This window comes from Girardinichthys multiradiatus, chromosome 14 (genome assembly GCF_021462225.1).
Source record: "Girardinichthys multiradiatus isolate DD_20200921_A chromosome 14, DD_fGirMul_XY1, whole genome shotgun sequence".
NCBI classification, from domain to species: domain Eukaryota; kingdom Metazoa; phylum Chordata; class Actinopteri; order Cyprinodontiformes; family Goodeidae; genus Girardinichthys; species Girardinichthys multiradiatus.
In genome coordinates, this window is record NC_061807.1 from 37,323,253 (window position 1) to 37,346,176 (window position 22,924).

The window sequence follows — 22,924 nt, forward strand, 5'->3', positions numbered from 1 at the left end:
ATGCCTCTGACATTGGGGTAGGAGCAGTCTTATCACAAAACTCTGAAAATGGGAGATTACATCTTTGTGCTTTTTTTTTCATGCAGACTGAACAACGCAGAGAGAAATTATGACGTCGGAGATAGGGAATTACTAGGTATCAAGTTAGCTCTTGAGGAATGGCGCCACAGGCTTGAGGGCGTGGAACATCCAGTCCAAGTCTGGACGGACCATAAGAACTTGGTTTACTTACAATCTGCTAAGAGATTGAACCCACGACAGTCCCGGTGGTCTTTATTTTTTTCATGTTTTGACCTCTGTATTCCTTTCAGACCTGGAACTGCTTCTCTGATTAATGGTTACCTCCTTGGTAGGTTTGCAGTTCTTTCATACTTTTTGCATGTTCAGATAATGGACTTTGGTCTATCACATTAAATTTCAATAAAACACATTACATTTGGGGCTGTAATGTGACAACATGTAATGAGTTTAAGGGCACGGCATACTTTAGCAAGGCACTAACATTGAGCAGAAATAGTCTTATATTGCAGCTTGTATCTTGACTCGTTATAGAACTCCATTAAGCCTATTCACAGCATGCTTAGATTCCTCTAGATAAGAAGAAAGAGCATGCAATCACATCAACATAGCATCTTAGGATGACAGTGGAGATTTATTTTATTTGGAGTTTCAGGCTGGGTGGGGTTTTCATTGTCTATTCATTAAAGTTAGTGAGGAGGGAGGGAAAAAAGTGGAAAGTTTGAGAGTTGAGACGGACTGTAGTGCCTCTGTTAGGTGAGAGGAGGCGGGAGGGGGGTGGAAGCGTGTGTAACTGGCGGGCAGTCGGAGAGGGGAGGGGGAATGAAAATGCAGCCTCGACAATCCCACTCTGGGAAATCCAGAGCAGACAGTGGAGGGGGAACAGGGGAGGAAATGTTCCTTTTTCTCCTTTCATACTGAAGCCTATTCAAAAAGGGAGACATTTTAAATGGAGAAAAACATCTGATGAAGAACGAAGTGAGGGTGGATGATGAGTGAGAGGAGAAAGTTTTGAGAGGAAAATGCAGAGAGGAAGCAGAGCCAGGAACGGAGCTGAGGACTATGTAGGAATTCCTGACTGAAGTCATGGTAAGTCCCCGAGTTTTATGAGCCTCTCTGTGTGGAAAATACTGACGGAGAAAAAGACTCCACCGTTAGTTCCTTTTTATGAAATTTATTGAATTAGCAGTGCCTTGCAAGAGCACAACAGCACTCCTACTGTTTGATGTTTTCCCCATGAACTTTAAAACCCCCAAAATCCACAAAGTTTTTAAATTTGTTTCAGAGATATAAATCTTAAAAGTATGACGTGCATTTATATATAGGCCCATTTACTCCGGTACCCCTAAGTAAAATCCAGTGGGACAAATTGCAAGTAAAATACATTGAAGGTTGTGGGTAAAAAAAATCAAAAAGGTCAGTTGGAATGAATGTGCATAATATTCTTAAAACTTTGACACTGGACCTTATTATATGCTTTATTCAGCTATATATCAGACAGCCATGCATTGTTTAGAGCAGAAACTCGTTCAGCAGATCCAACTTCCTGCTTACAGCATTGTAAACTCCCCCAGGCTGTAAATTATGACAGGATTTCATTTGTGGTGACTTTTGCCGCTGGCTTGCACAGGGAACCCAAATAACCCTCTCAATTGCATCCCTTGGGATAATGCTCACATTCCCCCACCCACTGACTGGTGTTCTGACTGGTGACACTCAGAAGCACAGAGAGAGGCCAGGCGATTGCAGACGCATGCATGTACGTATGAACATAAAATTAATCCAAGGGAAAAAGAAGTCACCATAACTGAGCATATATTCCAGCTTCTGTGTGCCATGCAGGGTGGAGCCGTTTGGCACGGAGACGAAGAGAAACAAAAATCAGAGAGAAAAGGAGAGCGAGAGAGGGAAGAATAAAAGTGGAGGGTAGGGTTACTTTTTTTATTTTAGGAGACTTTAACGGTTGCGATGGTGGTTTCAGTGATGCCGCATTTTCCACAGAGGAGCAAGGAGAAGAAAGAGAGAGGAGAGGGGAACAAGGGCATGGTCTGAGGAGAGGGAAGAACATTTGCTCTGCGGTTTCTTCCACCTTGAATGACCAGTTTTGGAAGCTTTGGAAGATTGAAACAGCTACAGATGTGTTTGTGCAATGAAGGCAAAGGGTCACTGCAATTCAAAACTCCCTTTGAACATTTTCACATTTTATCACCTTACCACTCCAAATGTCACTGATTTATTGGTGTAATGTAGTGTAGACTTGCAGCTAGGATTGTGATGAAATGTGCTTCTAGAAGTATTGCCTCAGGGTTGCTGGAAACAAATCCCGACCTCACTGGACTACACAAAACTACATTTTGAGAGTCATGCATCCTTCTATTTCCACCTCCCAAATATGTCTCACTTTATTGGGCTGTCATATACAACCCTAATAAAGTGCATAACAGAATAGGTTGCAACGCGACAAAATGTAATGTCCATGGGCTTTAAATACTTTTGCAAGGCACTATATATGCACATGACAGAAACTTAGCTCCTGTACATGTAGGTGTTAAAATTCACCAGCAACTTGGTCTGCACACACACACACACACACACACAAAGTTATAAAGCTATTCACACATTGGCACTCCTTTGCCAAGAATATGTGGCAGAGGGTATTTCCATTGCTGCTCTCTGGAAAGATTTTGTAACTAGGGGGTAAGTATCAGCCCCTGATTTCAGTCAGTGGACCGCCTAATTTGGCCTAATGAAAGTTAAAGAAAACAGCTTTGCCCGCAGAGGTGGAGATAACAAACCAGACACGATCAAAATCACGTTGTCAGTCACAGGAATCTTGCATTGACGGAGTTTCCTGCAATTGTCCAGAGCACAGTGTATGCCGACCAAGGATGGCCATGTTCCTGCTCAGCAATTCTGAGCTTGTGGCTTTTTTTCTTAGCATCTATGCTAAGCCATCCTCATTATCATATAATATATTTTTAATGCTACAATGAAATTGTAGTAACAAACCCCAAAGATCTCTTGTACAGAGTATTCTATCAAGTTTCAACTGCTGATATCATTTTGAGCCTGTGTGCTTGCTGTTTGGGTTTAGTCTCATTATTAGCAGTGGAAATGCCCTGATAAACCAACATTTCCACATTACTTATCTGCTCATAACCAAACAACCGACAAAGATAGCGATTTGGCAAAGCAGAGCATACAAATGCTAAAAACAGATGATTCCCTCAGGAGTTGTAGAAGAACTGCTAATCAGCGCAAAAAAGAGAGGGGAAGATTTAGAGGGAAAACAAATGCACATGGGAATATACAGTGACATTCTAAAGAAATCAACAAGTAGGAAGCATCTACTTGCAAGAAGATGATAAGAGAAAAAGATCTTTAACAAAATCATAACAGTTTGTCACAAAATGCAGTGAATTGATTTGTATCCTGATAATATTTTACAGATGATTAGGGAGTTTGTAACTGGTGCAATATTCATACTTTAACTTTTAATGGCTAAGTTAAGTGTTTTAAATATTCATGGTGTTGGATTTTGTTGCCTGTAGTTGATATTCCAAATACATTTTGAGTGATTTATACCAATATGAAATAGGAAATAGGAATTTCCCCACTGATGTGGCCACATTTCCATGAAAAATAAAATGTAACCAATCACTTTGAAGAGGTTCTGATGCTGGGGGACGGTGTAATGAATTGTGTGGGTTATTACACCAAACAACTGATCTGAATTTAACCTCTTGGAGCCTAGGCATACTTTAGCTTGTACCACAAAATTACAGTGAGAAATAAATATGGCGGATACACCAAACTGATCAGCCAGAAGTCCATGACCTTGTTTAGCTGTTCCGCAGCAAATACTGGGACCTAACAGTTCAAAAAACGTAACAGATGATAGAGAAAACTGAATGGGCTGAAAAATATGACCCCAAGAGAATGAAAAGATATCTCCGCAACACCTGCAGAGACTAAATTCAACTTTTCTGCTCTTCTACAGACTCCAAGTACACAGCAAAATGTATTGGCTAAAAAAAGTGGATTTTGCATGATATGTCTCTTTTAAGTTTAGGTGGTAAATTAGCTTGCTTGACTTTATGGATGAAACGTAACTGATTTTTGCTAAAGAATCAAATCTGATTACAAGATCAATCTTTATGCAGAATGAATGGGTGTTTTTGTACATCAAGCCCAATGTTGGAATGGCTGACTGAAGAAAAAGTGACAGTTTCAACATTACATAAAGGGAATATCTAGAATGCAACTACAAATGCGTGATGTTTCTCACTAATGGACAGGAATTTAGAAAGTTGAATCAGGTACAATTATTAGCACATTAGATGAAAACACCTTCCTCACGGCACATACAGAGATCATCACAGCATGGTTCATATGAAAGCAACTGTCATAGTTAGTTATATGTTACAAGATTATGCATTAAGGTATGAATACCTTAAAGCAAAAATCTACAAAATTAGCTACCCTTTAGGGAGCTGAATTCCCACAATATATAAGAATGAAGGTACGCCATCCAATGGAGATGAAAATGCTACTGTGGAAGGCTTGACCAAAGGGCAAGTGAAGGCACATGGTAAAGATTCAAGGTGAAACAATTCAAGGTGAAACAATTAAAAATGTCTGAGGTGTCTAGAAAGAAAATGTTAAAATAATTTTGAGATTTACCTCAATGAAACTCTTGATTCTCTCATCTTCTAAAGTGCTACAATATTCTAGCTATGCATAGACTGTTTATTACTTGGGGCTAAGGCTCCTTTTTGACACAAACCTAGTTTCTGATCTTATTTGTGAATAGTTTAAAACCACTTTCAGGCCATTTAGCTCTGTCTGTCTGTATTCTGACCATGTTTCACTTCAGGCTGTGGTCAAGAGAAACTGCCTGCACCTACAAGATTTAATTTGGGTGGACGTTCAAAAATTGTGACCTCTCAGCACCCCAAAGATGAGGCTCAAAATGAGGTTTCTTAAACTTGTCCAATTATCTACTTTAAAAAAGGTAACCGAGGGAAGACCAACACATGGATCAAACTGTCACCATCACCTTGAACTATAAATGGTTTTTGTTTCATAGAAGAATCATGGCAGTATTATTATCTTACCTGGATTTGATTTGGCTGTACCATGAAATACCCACTATAGTTTAGGTTAGATTACGCAAGCTAATTTAAGAAAGGAAATCACTATCAGGCCTGACTGTTTTACTTTTCTTTATCCTCATTTCCCGTTGTCTGTCTATGGTTTACCCCTTTTTCTTCCCTGTTTCTTTTCAAATCATCTCATAATCTTGTCATCCTCTATCAGCTCCACATTTTGTAAAGTCCTCTCAGCCCACTGCTCTTCCTCTCCTTGTACATCTGGTTTCCATCATGGTTGCTGCTGCTCTTGTTTCCCATCGATCTCTCCCGCTGGTCAGCCTCCTCCTCTTTTCTTTCTGTCTGAGCCCATACTCACTAAAATTCTGTCTGCCTCTCTCAATCTCCGTTTCTCAGTCTGCAGCCCTTTTTTACTTCTTTTTCTAAACTTCTTTAACTCACATTTACTCCCAGTTTTGGAGTTTTGCCGGTTTTCTTCTTCACTTACTTTTCTCCTCCCATTTTATTGACCCTTGAATGGATTTTTCTTTGGTCTGTCCTTGCAAAGCATTGGTTTTAAACCTGTATCATTTTCAGTGTTCATACAACACATAAAAAACTGGAACTCTGAGTAAAAACAACAACTATATTTAATGCTTTCTTTTCATTTTTCACCATTTTGCAGACTTGTACATAAATGAGCACTATAGTGATTTACAGTGCACACATGTAAATACCAGCAGCAGACAGAAACAAGACAAAGCAAGAAAATGTTTCCCATCAGGTTGAAATCAAAAGATCAGGCACTATTTTCACAGTTCCACCCATACTGCAATAAAACTAATCCACTGTAACAGTTCTGTCATAGCCAAAGTTGAGGCGCTGAGAGCTTGCAATGGTAAAACTCTCTCCTGTTTTCATGTTCAAGACGTTTGTTTAAACTACTCAAATTTAGATTTTTGCTTTTTGAGGCTTCTTTTTCACATACACTCTCCACCCATTCTGTCAGATCTTCAACTATTTTATGAAAAAGAACAAGCAAAGATTTCAGTCTGCAGAAGCTGCAAAGCTGGTCTAGACATACCACAAAAGATTTGAAACTTTGGTTAAAAGGAAAGGCGTTTCTACAAGGTACTTACTCGGGGGGGCCTAATTGCAAACACACACAATACTTTTCAGATTTTTATTTGGAAATGTTTTTTAAAAACTATACATCCTTTTCCTTTCATTCCTTAGTTATGCACAATTTGTTTACAAATGATATGAAAACTTTCCATGGCACTGTGCACAAAAATATTAAAGATAGAGAGATGGATTCTTATACAGCAGGACTACTCTTTGAGTGACCCTTTAAGTGTGACTGTTTTCATTTTGGCGATAACAACTAGACAGCTTTCCTGGTAACGTTTCATGCTTTAATGGTTCCAGTTGCTTGAGAATACATGTAAAATAATTTTTTATTTCAGCAATGTTGTCACAGAGGTTAGCATACGTATATGCAAGGTTAACATGATTTCTGATTAATTTTGAAGTGTCTGATTTGGGTCTAACTCAATTACGCCCGCAGACCCTTGATGCAGAGGTGCCAGGTTTCACGTGAGGGTCTTTTTATGCCTGTTAGCAAATTGAATTCTTGTATTACCACAGCTTTGTCTCATGTGCACAAATGAGTCTGTGAACACCAAGAGACTTTTTTATTTACATTAGTAGGAATATTGTTGCATACTTGATGATACACAGGAGTAAACATGACCCTAAAATCCTGGTAGTCGTGTTGCTGAAGTGGTTTAAGGTTTAATCACTCTTATACTGTGTATTAGAAATGTTTGTCATATTCTTTGTTATATTATATACAACTGCGTATAAACAGACAAATTGTAATTTTAAATGTAAACATTGGTAGGAATGTGTGTGCACCGCCATGAGAATGCTAGTAATTCAAATGTGTTGAAAAAGACGGTTTGCGGCTGGTGGCCGGTAATAGCCTAGTCATGGGAAAAAGAAAGTTGATACAATCAGAAGAAAAACCTGGAGTGGTTAGTCTCTCAAATTGTTGCCGAGGACTTTTGTTTCCTTTTGTTGCTTCAGTTTATTAATGTCTGCAGACATTCATTTCTGCATAGGTCTCTTAAGGTCCCACCACAGCATGTCAATTATGTTAAGATCTCAACTTTGACTAGGCAATTGCAAAACTTTGAATATATATTTTTCAACCATTCTGTTGTAGATTTGCTGCTGTGTTTCTGATCATCGGCCTGTTGATGAGCTATTTTGTGGTGTTGTGCATGTGGCCTTACATTTTAATTCTGCAAGGTTCTGCATTAGCCCAAACCATCAAGCCTCCACCACTGTGTTTCAAAGTCGGTCTGAGGCATAAAAGAAAACATCACATAATAATTGCTATGTTTACATGAAATCATGGTTCAGTTGATGCTTTAGGAGAAGCTCTTGTTGGCTGTCCTAGCAATCCCCTGAACACCCTGCTTTGCTTTTACTGCACCCAGTACATTCTGTATGTAAGGGATCCTACATTAACCTTTGATATCTTTGCAGAGTTTACAGCATTTTCTCTGATAGACTCTCATTGACCTTAGCCTGTACACAAATCCACCTTTTCTTGTACACATATGTACCCTTGCAAAAACTACTTACACCTGTTGAACCATTTAACATTGTACCATGGTACAAACACAAACTAAGCTCAGCAATATTCAGAGAAAGACTCAAGAGGCCTATGTCAACTCTGGAGGACATGCAGAAATCCACAAAAGCCACAAATCTTCTGATGTTGTTGAATACTTTTCCACAAGTCATAGTGGACACAGTAAACAGGAAGAAGGTGCTCTGGTCTGATAAGGCCAAATCGGGACTTTATGGCCTACAGGCAAAAGCTATATGTGGGAGAAAACTAACACCTGCCGTTGTGAAACATACAGTAGTTGTAGCAGCAGTTTCTTCAGTTGAGACAGGGAAGCTGGTGAAAGTTGATGGAATGTTCGATGGAACTGAATTCAGTGCAATCTTGGAAGAAAAGCTGTTAGAGGCTGCAAATGTCTAGATACTAGGGAGGAGGTTTCCCTTGTAGGAGGAAAATAACCCTGAACATACAGCCAGAGCGGAATGGGTTAAATCGAAGCATATCCATGGGTGAGAATGGCTTAGACATAAATCAAATTGAGAATTATTGGCAGGACTTGATGTTTGATGTTTACCTATAACTGCAGCAAAAATCCCAATAGAACACAATTAAATTTGTGGTTCTAACAAAAAGTGCAAAACTTCAATCTGAATTATTCTGGGTTCACTAAGATATACCATTTTTTAATAACATACAATTTACTGGATTCATGGAGTAGTCGAATAAGTCGAATTAGAGAAGTTTTTTTTCCTTTCTCTTATCTGGTTTGAAAAGTTTTGAAATGTTACACAAGCAAAATCATTTCTAAATTGGTTCTAAATCATAGCAAATCTGGAATTCTGTTTGTTTCACACGAGTTTTGTTCACCAGGACCCAAAGTAATTTTTGCTCTGTCTCTGGAAAACCAAGTCTTGCTGTTCACTGACATTTATGTAAGTGTCACTGTTTGCTTCTTTCCAAATTGGAGCCTAGCACCAGTCCTCTGTTGGTTACTGCCTTTTGCTTTCCAGCCAAGATGGTAGGTAGCTAATTCTCTGTGGTAAATGGAATCTAAGCAACGTTGGCAAAACAAGTTTCAAACGTTTATCCAGTGTCTTCATTCAGAGCTCCAAATTTCTATCAGAAACAATGTGACACTTGTTTGAACCTTGCTCGGGGAACCTAAGCTCTTGGATCTATTTTCTCAAGACATATCTGTCAAAACATGGACAAGAAGGTAGCCATAAAAACTGCAACCTTTTAAAAATATTTTCCTGTTTTTGTTGCTCATTCTGCTCTCCAGCATGGCTAAACGTGATTTGTCTCTATACAGAAAAACAAACCCAAAGAATAACTCTTTATACCCATGAACCCAGTTCTTCGGCCATAAAAATGGCTCGTTCATTTTTTTTATTTCCAGCTCATTCATTCCTGGTTGTCTCTCACTTGCTGCTCACGACGTTTTCCATACAACCTGTTCTCTTTGTTTTCCTTTAATGATCACTCTCAATCTATCCCCTTGGTCTTTGTAATTGTTCTGCCCGGTGTATGTTGTCAGATGACATTCAGAAAGTGTTGTTAAGGTTCAGCGCAGCAGAGGGAAATAATTTGAGATCAGGGGAGAAAATGGGGTGGGATTGAGGACGAAGCTTAGGAAAACAGGGAGAGAAAAAGATTGAATGTCTAGAGGGAAATGTGAAGGGAGGAAGGAAAAAAAAAGTTGTGGGTTGCCATGAAAACAGCACAAGCAGAAGAATAAACAGCAAGATCCTCATGCTCTGCTCTATCGCCCTCCACCTCCTGGGCCAGCCCTGTGTTTTCAGATGTGCACGCCTCTGCATCTATTGGGGAATTTGGACAATGTATATGTTTACTGGGGGTAGGTGTGTGTGTGTGTGTGTGTGGGGGGGGGGGGGGGGGTGTTCGACACTTTCCAGATCATAAGACAAAGAGGAAGTTGACAGTGGTGTACGTGTATATATTTGTATGTGCGGGTGTCAGCAACCCAGACATGGGCGTTGACTAAGTGTCCGGTTGTGGATTAACCCTTTTTTCACCACCCTTGTGTTCCTTAGGGTTCGGAGGCAATGGAGGACTGCGTGCAGGGAGCCCTCTCATCCCTTTATCCGCCTTTTGAGAGCACGGCACCACCCCTCCTCTCTCAGGTACACATCACCATCACACACTGTAAATTTATTTTGAGGATACACGCTTGCAAAAGTAAATGTTCTTCAGTTTATGAAGTGCTTGGAGAAAGAGTACTCAGCTGATGACAGCCAAGTTAAACCTAAATTTAGCTGAATGGTTATTAATAGCTAAATACTGCATCAAGTAACGTAAAATGTCTAATTTCACCAACATATAGATGTTTACATAAAGTCTATAAAAAAGACACTGTTTTTTTCCTCACTGTCTGACATTAAGAATTAACATAAGCACTTCTATTATCTGAGTTCTGAAGATTAAATACATTTCCTTAGTATTTGATTGAATTGTTGTATGACCTAGGTCAAACCTTTTTTGTATCTTTCCACAAAAAATCAATAGTCTGATAGAATTTTGGCCCATTCCTCCTGACAGAACCTATGTATGTTTGTGGGCTGCCTTGCCTATACACCTTTATCCAGTTTTGTCCACAGATTTATATAGAACTGAAATCAGAGCTTTGTGATGTGCCATTTGGAAACATTGGGTTTTTAGTCCTGAAGCTACTTAGTGGCTACCCTGGTGGCATGCTTAGTGTCAGTGGCCATTGGGAAGATCCATTTGTGCCCAAGCTTCAGCTTTATGGCTGATGTCTTCAGATATTGCTGTAATGTTTCTATGTTCTTTCTTGACGATGCCATCTGTGTTCTGAAGTGCACCAGTCCTTCTTGCAGCAAAACATTCCCACAATATAATGCTTTTACACCCTTGGAATGTTGTTCTCAGGGTAGCAAGTTTCTCAGTTTTTCCTCCAAATGTAACAATGGCCATTATGGTCAAACACTTTATTTTCTGGCCCCTAGTCTGAGGCTAAGGTTCTCGACCAGCAAAAAGTGGATTGCTCCCACCTGGATTTCAGGGTATATCTCTGCTTCAAGTATTTAGGTGTCATTTTCAGAAGTGGTTGGAGCAGGTGATAAGCATGTGATTGAGTTACAGATTGGGACTTTATCTGCAGTGATGCAGGCTCTGTTTCTGTTTGTTGGGGTGAAGAAAGAGCTGAGCAGAAAAGCAAAGCTAACAACTTACCAGTCCATTAACAATTTGACTCTCACCTATGGTCACAAGATATGGATCGTGACCAAAAGAACAAGATCCTGGATACAAGCGGCCGATATTAGCTTTCTCCATAGGGTCACTTCACTGAGGCTTAGAGAGAGGATGAGGAGCTCCGATTTCCGTAGGGAGCTCAAATCAGAGCAGCTACTCCTCCGCATCGTAAGCTGTTAGTTGAGGTGGTTCTGGCATTTTCAGGATGTCTCCTGGACGCCTCCAATTGGTGGTTTTCCAGGCAGGATCTACTGAGAAGAGATTCCTGGGATAACCCAGACGTTGCTGGAGGGACTTTGTTACCCGTCTACCGTGGGAATGACGTCTGATCCCAAAGAATGAGCTGAGGAGTACTGGTGGGGAGAGGGATCCATTACCTGGACCTACTACTTGTTTGACTCATTCTCAGATAAATAAAGACAATGGAGGGATGGGTGGACCTTAATTTTAGTTTCCTCAGACTACAGGACACACCTCCAAAATAGAAGGTCTTTGTTACTGAGTGCATTTCAAACTGTAACCTTGCTTATAGTTTTGATTTTGTAGTAATGACTTCCTCCTCTCTGAGTGGCTTTTCAGCACATGTTGGTACACGACTCATTTTACTGTGGACAATGACAACCTTCACCAGCTTAAGTCACCATGTTCACAAGATCTCTTGCTCTTCTTCTTTATATGCACATTTTACACCAAAACACATTCATATCAGGGACCCAGACATAGTTTTTGTCCTTAACAGTATGATGCCTCAACATTCTCAGAATATTTATGTTGGAGTACAATTGCAAACAGATAACACCTTCAGGCATCTAATAATTTTACCCAATTTGATCCAGATTTGTTGAGGATTTGTAGTTTTTAGACGGACATATCAGAGCCATAATTGCCCATAATATGTTTTTCTCATAATAAGTTGGTGTACTACAGATTACTGGAGACTCTTATCAACTACTCAAGTTTAGTAATCACTTTGTTTCTGATCAGTTTTCTTTGTTACTATGAAAGAGTCATTGTGATTTTTCTCTTGTGATCTCAGGTCACAAACTTAGGGCTTTGCCACATAGAGCCAAATTACATTTTTAATACCCTTAAAAGTTTTTTTTTCATCTGTTGTCACATTGTTACCACAAACTTTGTTGATGTTGTATAAACTGACCAGCATCGGCTGCACAGTGGCACAGTTGGTAGTACTGTTTCCTTGCAACAAGAAGGTCCCGGGTTCGACTCCTGGCCAGGGGTCTTTATGCATGGAGTTTGCATGTTCTCCCTGTGTGGGGGTTCTCTGTGGGTACTCTGGCTTCCTCCCACAGTCCAAAAACATTACTGTTAGGTAAACGGGCTTCTCTAAATTGCCCTTAGGCCTGAACATGTGTGTCTGTGTTTTTATTTTTTTTACATACAACAATCTGAAAAGTGTGGTTTGAGTTAATAGTGTTTGACCCCCTTTGCTCTGACACCTAAGTTTAAACCAGTTTTCTCTCAGAGGTTTGTTAGAGAACATTATGGAAAAAAACAGCATCATGAAGAACAAGGGAAACAGCAAACAGGTCAGGGAGGAAGTGGAGAAGGTTAAAGCAGGGTTAGCTTGTATAGCAATATCCAAAGCTTTGGACATCTCATGAAGCTTTGTTAAATTTATCATCTGAAGAGTATGGCACAGCTGCAAACCTACAAAGACATGACTGTCTACCAGGGAAAAAGATTAATCATTAATCACAGAAGCAGCCAAGAACCTTATGATGTCTCTGGAGGAGCTCCAGAGATTTGCAGCTCAGGTGAAAGAATCCCCACTGCCAATCTGACCTTCATGGAGATTTGGCAAGAAGAAAGCCATCATTGTAAGACAGACATAAGAATTCCTGTTTGCAGTTGACAATATGCTCTAGGTGTCACAGGAGACACATGGAAGAAGAAAAGACCAAACTTGAACTTTTTGGCTTACATGCAAAATGCTGTCACTGTTGGAAAACTAACAGTTCATGTAAACCTGGAGGAAAACTTGTTGAAGGCTGCAAGACTTAAGACTTGAGAGGAGATTCATCTTCCAGCAGGACATTGATCCTAAACAAACAGCTAGAACTACATGAAATGGTATAGAACCATATATGCATGTGTTAGAATCACATAGTATATGTAAGCTTCTAAATCTAATTGAAAATATTTAGCAATACTTGAAAATTAATTTTCCCAGAAGCTCGCCAACCAGTTTAATTAAGTTTGAGCTATTTAGCAAAGACGGAAAGATGGAAAAACAGTTTAATCTCTAGATGAACAAAGCTGGTAGACATACTCTCAAAGACTCGCAGTTGTATTACATCTAGTTTTACAAACTATTGCCTAAGGACACTGAATAAAAATGCACAGCACACTTTTTTGTATTTTTATTGTTTAAAATGTTAAAACCATTCATCCTTTTACTTATGTGCTACTTTTTTTTTGGTCTTGAGGAGTTTGTGGTTGTAACATGATAAAACACAAGGCACTGCATATACATTTTAAGATGTTTGGTCTGAAATAACAATACTTTTACTTCATAATAGGTTTATGCTGTGAAATGGACTAGAATTGTTCTCTAATTATGAGATGCAATTCATTGTGAATACTCTAATCTACTTTTTAATCTTAATATTTTTGCCTATTTGTTTGTTTTCTGATCTTCCATCTTTTCTCCAGGTCTTTTCAGTCCTGGAGTCGACCTATCAACACGACAGTCTGCGCTACCTCCTGGACTATTTCGTACCCGCCAAACATCTCCTGCACAAACTTCAGCAGCATGCCTGTGTGAGTTCCAGAGTGCAAGCTCATTGCATAGCAAGAACACCCACAGTGCTGCCTAATCAGAAACAGAATCAGTTGTTCCATGCAAAATGCATACTGTGGGAAATGTGTCAGCTGCTGACTTCTTGAATCCCTTGCTGAAAGTTGTCTCCTGGCGGTCATGCCTTGGTAAAGGTGATTGACCACTCAGTCCAAATCAGGCCTTAAGTCGTCAAAACAAATCGAGCTTTATAGAGATCGCTGGGCTGTTAAGTGGAATGTCTGAAGTCAGTTTAGACAATAATCCAAGTCAAGATTTATGTTTTCTTCATGAGCCTAAACATAAAGTTCAAGTAATCTGAGATAGGACTCACATTCAAGTGTGTCTCAACTCAAATTCCAAAATAAAATCCCTGATTAGGGTTTTCTTCTCCTTCTAATGCCAGTCATAGTCTAGATAATTAAACCAAAGTCTTCGGATTATTATCAAGTCCTAAAATTAAGGACAACTGAAACAAATTTCTTGGTCGTTCAAGCCTGAATACAGCCTTTAGTCCTACAGAGAAAACCCTCACCTTATGTTTTGGGATATAAAGGTCAAGCAAGAAGATGCGTTACCAAATGGAACATCTGAGCATGTATCCAATGGGTCGAGGGTTGTAGGAGAAGATCTGAGACTACATAAATAGGAAACTACCAAAGGCACCAAAATGAGTAAAAGTAATAAAGGCACAAGTTATAAGTGATAAAAAGAAGCAACTTTATAGTAACACGGAATCATAACATTTTGACACCTCAGTCTACAGCATATACGCACCCTTATGATGATTAAGCAAAAACTTATTTATACTCCTAGTATATTTAGCTTTAAAGGAATCTTTTGACTCTTTACCAACATTTTTTACCATTCCAGTTTTGAGACGTTACGACAACGACGAAGTAAAAGCCCCGTAACAACACTTTTTGGAACAGAGTGGAAGAATCTACACCTACGTTTTAAAGTATATAACCCAAAGGGAACACTTTCTTCTCTGTTTTTAGTTTTATGTCAGTGGCTGTGGTACAGTACCACATACAGACCTGCCATAGTGTTTTTCCATGGATGATGACAAAGCAGCATTGTGTTTACTTTTGACAAGCTCAGTTTTAATCAGGAGAAGACGGTAAGAAAAGTGATACAACAAACTGATTAAGATAATTTTTTACACAAGACAGAGATGAACTCGCAGACAAGTGATGCATAAGTATGAGGTTTTGCTTATTAATTTAGCACTTCTATATACAAAAGTCTAACACTATGGTTAAAATCACACTTTGCTAACTTTATATTAGTGATTCCCTCTCGAGCAAATTCAGCATAGCACAAGACAGAAAAAATAATATGCAATGTGTCCTGAAGCTAATATCTGATCTTTAAACTTAGCAGCTCTTTTATTTTACATTCCTGGACATTCACAAAGGCAAACAACTGATGGGCTTCTGTGCAAGTGTTAGTGCTTCAGCTTTCTGACATTCTCTGTAGAGTTTTCCACTCTAGACACATACTAAAATACACGTCCACAGGCAGGGATTGTGAGTAAATGATGTTTTCATTGTTGCTGAGTGGAGTTGCCTAGGACGGGAGTCAGACTGTGAGTCATGACAATAATTCCTTCCATATGTGATTGTATTACTGCTGTGAGAGAAGGAGGAACTTGCGGAGCGGCAGTAAGACTTTGGAGGAGAGACTGGAGAGAATGAACATGACCTTCATTTACTGTGCTTGTGTTCATTGGTTGAAAAAAGGGAAGATGTAAGTAGCAGACTATAGTGGAGTGACTGAGAAAGTTTGCGGAGTGGGAGGTGGGGGAGAACGCACAAACACTGGGGAGAAGTGGGTGGAGAGGAGAGGACCACGGGGTACAGAAAGTTTCAGAAAGTATGTATGTCTGAATCAGACTTGATTTTTCACGCTTATATCCAATTGTGAAATATATTAGCCTTTTACTTGCCTAAAGCGTGGCCTGAGCTGGAAACAGACACAAAAAGAGACAGAAGAGAGGCTTAAGGAGAAGAAATTAAAAAAGGGCAGGGAGGTAAAAGGAGGAAACATGGAGGAGAGGTTGAGGAAGGAAATTTAATGTGATCACGTTTTGTGTGTCTGGAGGGTATGAGGAGGGAAGGAAGCAGCCGTGTGTCAGTGTTTTAGACGTGACTCGGAACAGCGGAGCTGTGCTCAGGCTTCGAGCACTGGGATATATATCTGACACAGCATTCAATAAGCTAGAATTAAAGCTTGAGTTAAGTTATATTACAGTAATAGATCACACTAATAATGGGGCACGGGATGCCACAAGACACTTTCATTCTTTGCCTAAGGTCTTCTATGTAAATGTCTTTTGTTTACCCTAATTGATTTAAACAACTGCCTGTCTTTCACACTAGCTGGTTTATTTTCCTGCTATAAACCAGTGGGCTTTGTGAAACTTGCTGGCTTTTGTGTTGAGCTGGTCATCTGTAAGTTGCTGTCTAACTCACAGCTCTTCAGAGTTTTCCCATTGTGCCAGTTCATAAAAGCAGTTTTACAATTTGGAAAACACCACGTCAGTCTAACTTTTGTCTTTGGTACCAGCATAAGGCCAGTTGATCAACCCTAATGCTGACCGGTGCAGAGTAGGTTCTAGAAATTCTGTTTGTCAGATTTACTAAGTTGATGTGAATCATGCAGAAACTCTCCCTATGTCTAATGAGATGGGATCCATGAGTCCATCAGTTAATACTGACTTAAAACAGAGGGATAATACAGCTCATATGTTTTTGCTACTTAGAGGTTACTTACTATGACCTCTACGATTACGAGATACCTTCTACAAAAATTTCCTGAAACTTATCAGATACTTTCCCAAAGCTTACGTGGTACTTATCTGAAACCTTTATTGAACGTACTGGTTGCTTTTCTAGAACATACTCAGTACCTTACGGGATCATACTTGTTACTTTTCTGGTAAATGCTTTCCTGGAGCTTACCTGATACTTATCAGAGCCTTTTTTTGAACATACTTTTCTGGAATATACTTGTGACTTTCCAGAACCATTTTAGATACTTTCATCAAACCTTTTTTAAATTACCAGGTACTTTCCCAAACTTATTGAGTACATTTCTCAAACCTACTGCATATTTTTAGGCTGTTTAATTATTTTATTAATTATGTAGTATTTTCCCAGTACTTAAAAGTTGTGTTTCTGGAACTAAGAAAGTATCTTCATGAAACTTTCTTGGAACTTTTGGGGTACTTTTCTGGAACTTATTGAGTACTTTCAGGTACCAGACTATGTTGCGAGGTGACAAAAAATTTGAAAATTTCCCAGAATCAATAGAACATCTTGATTACTTTCCTGAAACTTACTGGTTACTTTCCTGGGATTTACTGTTTACTTTTTGTGGAATATACTGGTTCCCACAGCTCACAGATTACTTTTCTGAAAAGTACCTAGTCAATTTTGGGGAAAGTACCAAGTAAGTTCCTAGAAAGTTTAGGAAAACATCCTCTATGTTTCAGGATTAAGGACAGTATTAGTGAATCTATGAACCTGATGATATTGAAATGAAAAACTTGTCTCACAAAATTTACATTTTATTAATTAAGTTTTTTCTCTCTTTCCTTAATCTATTTACCACATTATCTCCCTGTGCCCTTTTCATGGCTTCAGTCTCAGTATTTGGGATGCTTGTTCCTCCACTCCGGCTGGCCCCTCTGTCTGGGCGAGAAAGTGGTCGTTCAGCTCTCCACCTTGGACTGGAGGCTTCTGCGCAGTAATGACTTCTACCTGCAGGTGGTGCCCTTTTCTACACGCTGCCCAAGACTGGCCTTGAAATGTCTGGCCCCTGGGGGTCGAACCGTACAAGAAATCTTGGTCCCTGAGTCACAGCATCCCCTGGTGTTCACCTCTGAATGGCTCCATTGTATCAATAAAGAACGGGGTCACAAGAGAGAAGGTGACGTGTTTTGCTCATACATACAGAGCTTATCGGTATCAGTTGTGCAAATAACTTCGTTCACTAAATAAAAAAATTATGATATGATATTTATCTTTGATATGAGGGTCACAATGTTTCTTAAATATCTTATTATAATTTGACAACTGGTTCAGATCCTGTGTCTTAGTGGGTGAACCTATGTTAACTTGCAGTAGCTTCATTTTTTCATTTTCTGGTATGACTTAAATGGTTTCTTACTTACATGTTGAAGTTTTTTGGCTCTCTTGCTAAAAAGTTGTTTTACTTTCTAAAACAGCACTTTAATAGGTGTTGAATTTGACTATTCCATTGCAAAAACCTAATTCTAGTTTTTATCTTTTCTACTTTCATTTTTTGCATGGATTTTGAATCTCTGTCCTATTGCATTTCACTACTTTAGCTAAACTTTCACTGTTGAACAGATGGTATCATATTTGATTTTAGAATTCGTTAGTGTACAAAGTTCCCGGTTGACTATGAATTGTAGTCCAAAAAAAATCATATCATCAACTCTCCAACATCATACTTGTTAGGTGCTATGAGGAGATCTCAACTCTGGTCTCACCTTTCCCTATAAAAACAATGTTTTCTTTATCAAGGTAACGCTTATGCAAGCTGAGCAGCCTTGGAGTTCTCTCTCGCAAAAACTTAGCTTAATCACCAGTGAAACAAATAATGAGTGAGTGAGTCTGCAGAAGTGAGCCTGACAATTTACAATAGTTTGTAAGCCAGTTAGTATCCAAGATGCAATGTCTCTTCATCTTGCATGCATCCAATGAGCCAAGGGTTGAAAACACATATTTCTTATTTCAATCAATCAATCAATCAGTCAGTCAGTCAGTCAGTCAGTCAGCCAGTCAGTCAGCCTGCCTCTCTCTCTCTCTCTCTTTCTTTCTTTCTTTCTCTCTCTCTCTCTCTATCTATCTATCTTTCTTGTCAATTTATCAATAAATCAATCAGCCTTAAAGTTATTTTTCAATGAATTATTCAGGCTTATGATTGAGATGTGTAAAAATTTAGCAATAGCTAATACATAATGTCATGATTTAATAAATCATAGGGAGTTTATCTGAAGTAATATTTACCTTTTTATGCTTTGTTTTGTTGTTATTTCCTGAAATCTTTTTTTAGCATGACTGTAGTTCTTCTTTGTTTATTTTACAATCAATAATAACGTCAGAATAAGAGAAACCTTCTGTCATCTTTGTACAGTTGGAGGAGGACTCGACACCTGTCTGGTCAGTACATGTGATGGCGTGGTACGACTGCCGTGGAAGGAAATTGTCTACCCAAAATTGCTACATGACCCTTCTGAAGAGCTTGGCCTGGTTTCTAACCGCCTTTCCAGTGAGGGGGGCGGCAGCCTTGGTGGGTGGGGTGGCTCTTCCTCAGGAGACCTAGACTGGTCTTGGGATGAGGAAGAGGATGACAGTCTACTGCCGAACAGCATGAACTCTAACACTGCCATCAGACGAAGGTGCAGCGAAGATGGGCTTGGGCGGACTGCAAGGCAACCTCAGATGGATGGGGATTATGTGGAGCTTTTGGAGCCCAGAGGAGGACCAGATGGAGGGGTTGATCCCAAACAGAGGTACTTAGAGATGCATGGGATTTGTAAGACCAGAACCTTGCCCTTTTGCAGGAGAGGTAAGGCCATCAAACTTCGCAAAGGAAAAGCTTGGGGTTGTGCAAAAACAGAAAGATCAGGAAGCTTTCGTGGTGCCTATAGTACCAAGGAGAAAGAGGTAAATCGAAAGGATGATTTGCTACCAACAAAGCCTCCAAAAACAGTAGAAGGAACTGCGAGAGGAAGGCTGTCTTACGTCTCCTCTTCCCATGACTCAGATGAAGGAGATAAAACAGGCAGACGCAGCAATATCCTGGAATGCCGCAGCCTTTATGTTGATGGTCCACTGAAAGAGAGGAGGCCTGGTGTGGGCAAGGAGAGAGACAGCAATGGCTTCCCCCAACCGTCTAGAGATGGACACCAAAGTAAAGACTCCCAGAGCAGCGACAGCTTGGTAGTAAATGAAATCTATGACTTAAGTAGTAAAAGTGGCCACGATGTTGAGGGTCAGTCGGATCATGGTTCACATTCAGACTCTGTGTTTGAGGATGCAGATAAACCACTGAGTGGAGACAGTGATGCTGTTACGCCAACATCGGATGCACCAGAGAGGCTATTTACTAGAGTTTCTGAAAGTAAAGATACAGTCAACATTCAGTCTAAAATGAGGAGGTCATCTAAACCAAAGATCCCAGATGGAAGGGTTGAAGAAGAGACCGAGGACAGAGCGTGTCCCAGAGGAAAAGAAGTTAAAACAGCAGGATTCAGAGCACCACGGTATGGAAATATTAAATTTTGTTATAAGATATTGCATACTTTCCATATTTGCACACACACATATTAGACTGAATTGGATGGCACAAAGAAAACTTCCAACTAGGGAAAAATATGTTACGCTAACCCCCTGCTGTACCGCAGTAAAATTTTCCTGTGCTTTGTGTTCAGGAGGAAAAGGAAGGGAAAGGGTGGCAAAGGAAGGGCTAAGTCTGGTGGCAAAAACCAAAAGGGTGCAAAACTACAGGGTAAAAGTCCCCTACCAAGTCCCACAGCCTGTTCTGCATCTACAAAGCTGTCAGTCCCAGAGGAAAACCAGACTGAGGAAACAGAAAAGGCTGATGAACCTGATGGAGTGCCCACAACTGTTACTAAAGGGAAGGAAAACACAATGATTGGCAGCACAGGTGGGGGACAAGCCGCTAATATCGGATTTTACTTAGTCCCCGGGTATCCTTAGTGTTGTTTCTGATTTTTTTTATCTTCCAGTTGAGACAGATGATGGATTGTTGCCTGTGTGTAATGACCAGTCTGGCACATCTTCATTAAACCACTCGACTGAGGAGGCTGTATCATCAGAGACATGTCCTGACCAAATAAATGGGGTTACCACGAAAGAGCCTGCACTTCTAAGGGACCTGGATGCAGAATTACTCCAGTCAGGGAAGCTACAGCTGACAGGTGAGCCTCTTTAATTTCCATCCTTCCTGTTTATGCTTCTTGTTTGCATTTCTTCCAATCGTTTTATGTAGTGTATAAGATGAAACCACAGAGACAGGGTAGAGCTATGGATACAAACAAGCAGGTCAGAAAGTAGTTCCAGTATTCATCATGTCAGTGATCTTGGGCTTTAATTATTGACACCTCATCTCTACAGGTACAGTGGACAGATTGGGACGAGCTCTGGTTTTCACAGATGCAGAGACATCACAGGAGGGCATCTGCTCGGAGGAGATGACACGGATTCTTTTTTGTTACCACCACATCACTCGGTAAGCTTGTGTGCTTCCACACTAATTTATTAAAGCAGGATTTATTGTTCTGATTCTGATGTGAAAAACGCCCTAGATTAATATTTTATTGTAATTTCAAAATGTCGCCTTGAGCATTTGCCACACCTTCACTTTGTTTAGTGGGGAGAATAAATCTTACTAAAATCACTGGGAGCCCCTTTAACAATTCCTACAGTATAAATTATATGCAACTGATGTGTTTTCATCTATGCTTTTTAGCAGTTTATTTTTTGATCAGAGTGTTGAGGAACTTCTTATTAGCAAAAGAAAGGTCAGTTTCTCTTAGCCATTTTTCAGAATAGGAAAGACAAGAGAACATATTTAATTTGGGCAGATTTTTGTTGATCCTCACAAGTCAGGAAAATGCAACATTAAAACAGACTCTCACCTAAATGTTTCCATGGTTAGAACAAGAGCAATACTTAAAGAGTTTAAAATACGTGAAACTTTTTTCCACCAAGTGTGTAAAAGGACCCAAGTTGGTCTTGCGACCTCGTTAATCACTCATATTACCACAGCTTTTGTCAACTCGCCCTTACGGCTGACTTTTGCCGGTGTTGCGGTTGACTGTTGTTGTGTTGTGAATGCAGGCAGTCTGTGCAGCCAGCTGGCTGAAAGCACACAGTGATTCTCTGGGCAGCTCCTTTCACTTCAGATCCTTTCATTCCCAGGCCAGCCGAGAGACATAGTCCCTCCAGCGTGTCCTGGGTCGTCCCCTAGGCCTCCTCCCGGTGGCCCCTCTCTTCACCCGAGTGTCCAAAACATGCGGCCGAAGGTCTGATGATATGACAACAAAGTAGATCACTGACCTCCTGCATAGGGTATCCTGGTGCCAAGTGCACTGATGGACACCCTTATGTTTGAACATGGTGTTCATTATGGACAATCCGTGACTAGCACAGAAGTCCAATAACAAAACACCGCTCGGATTCAGGTCGGGGAGGCCATTCCTCCCGATCACGCCTCTCCAGGTGTCACTGTCGTTTCCCACGTGGGCGTTGAAGTCCCCCAGCAAAATAATGGAGTCCCCGAGAGGGGCACTATCCAGCACGCCCGACAGGGATGCCAAGAAGGCCGGGTACTCCGCACTACCACTCGGCCTGTAGGCTGAAATGATAGTCAGAGACCTCACCCCAACCCGAAGGTGCAGGGATCCACTCTCATCCACTGGGGTAAACCCCAACACTAGACGGGGGGCAGCAAGCAAACCCACCCCAGCCCGCTGCCTCTCCCCGTGGGCCACTCCAGAGTAGAAGAGAGTCCAGCCCGTCTCGAGGAGATGGGTTCCAGAGCCCACGATGTGCGTGGAGGCAAGCCCGACTATTTCTAGTCGATATCTCTCGACTTCTCGCACAAGGTCAGGCTCCTTCCCCCCCAGCAAGGTGACATTCCACGTCCCTAGAGCCAGCCTAAGAATCCGGGGATCGGGCCACCGAGGTCTCCACCTTCGTCCGCCACCCAATCCTCTTTGCACCGGTCCCTCACGGTTCCCCCTGCAGGTGGTGGGCCCACTGGGGGATGGTCCCGCGAGGAGCAACCCTCCACCACGTTAAGGTGGCGTTTCAAGGAGGGGCAGGAGGATTCTCTGGGCAGCTCCTTTCACTTCAGACCGGTCGCTCTTATGTGCGCTGAGACAGAAGATCTTTAGTGTGGATAATGTCAAACGCTATCGATATAGCCCCTAACGCATCAAGATGCCCGATACAAATAGCCTAATATGTCTAATGAGTTATTTTGAACTCAACTTCTTCGGTTCCACGCCCAAAGCTCACATCTGTGCAGGATATCAGCAGCTTGATTTGTGTTTTGTGGCTTGTCTGTATGTTTACGATGGAA

At 40.6% G+C, this 22,924-nt stretch overlaps 1 protein-coding gene across 2 annotated transcripts in view; it reads left to right on the forward strand.

The window, feature by feature from the left end:
• Positions 1-890: 890 nt before the first annotated feature.
• arhgef40 (Rho guanine nucleotide exchange factor (GEF) 40) overlaps positions 891-22,924 on the forward strand; it is a 60,115-nt gene continuing 38,081 nt past the window's right edge. For both annotated transcript variants that reach the window (XM_047385596.1, XM_047385595.1), the window contains exons 1-8: positions 891-1,107; positions 9,801-9,890; positions 13,654-13,761; positions 17,428-17,713; positions 18,947-20,078; positions 20,247-20,482; positions 20,565-20,756; positions 20,953-21,067. In XM_047385596.1, the coding sequence (XP_047241552.1) occupies positions 1,105-1,107; positions 9,801-9,890; positions 13,654-13,761; positions 17,428-17,713; positions 18,947-20,078; positions 20,247-20,482; positions 20,565-20,756; positions 20,953-21,067 (2,162 nt within the window). In that variant the 5' untranslated portion in view covers positions 891-1,104. The remainder of the gene's footprint in view (positions 1,108-9,800; positions 9,891-13,653; positions 13,762-17,427; positions 17,714-18,946; positions 20,079-20,246; positions 20,483-20,564; positions 20,757-20,952; positions 21,068-22,924) is intronic.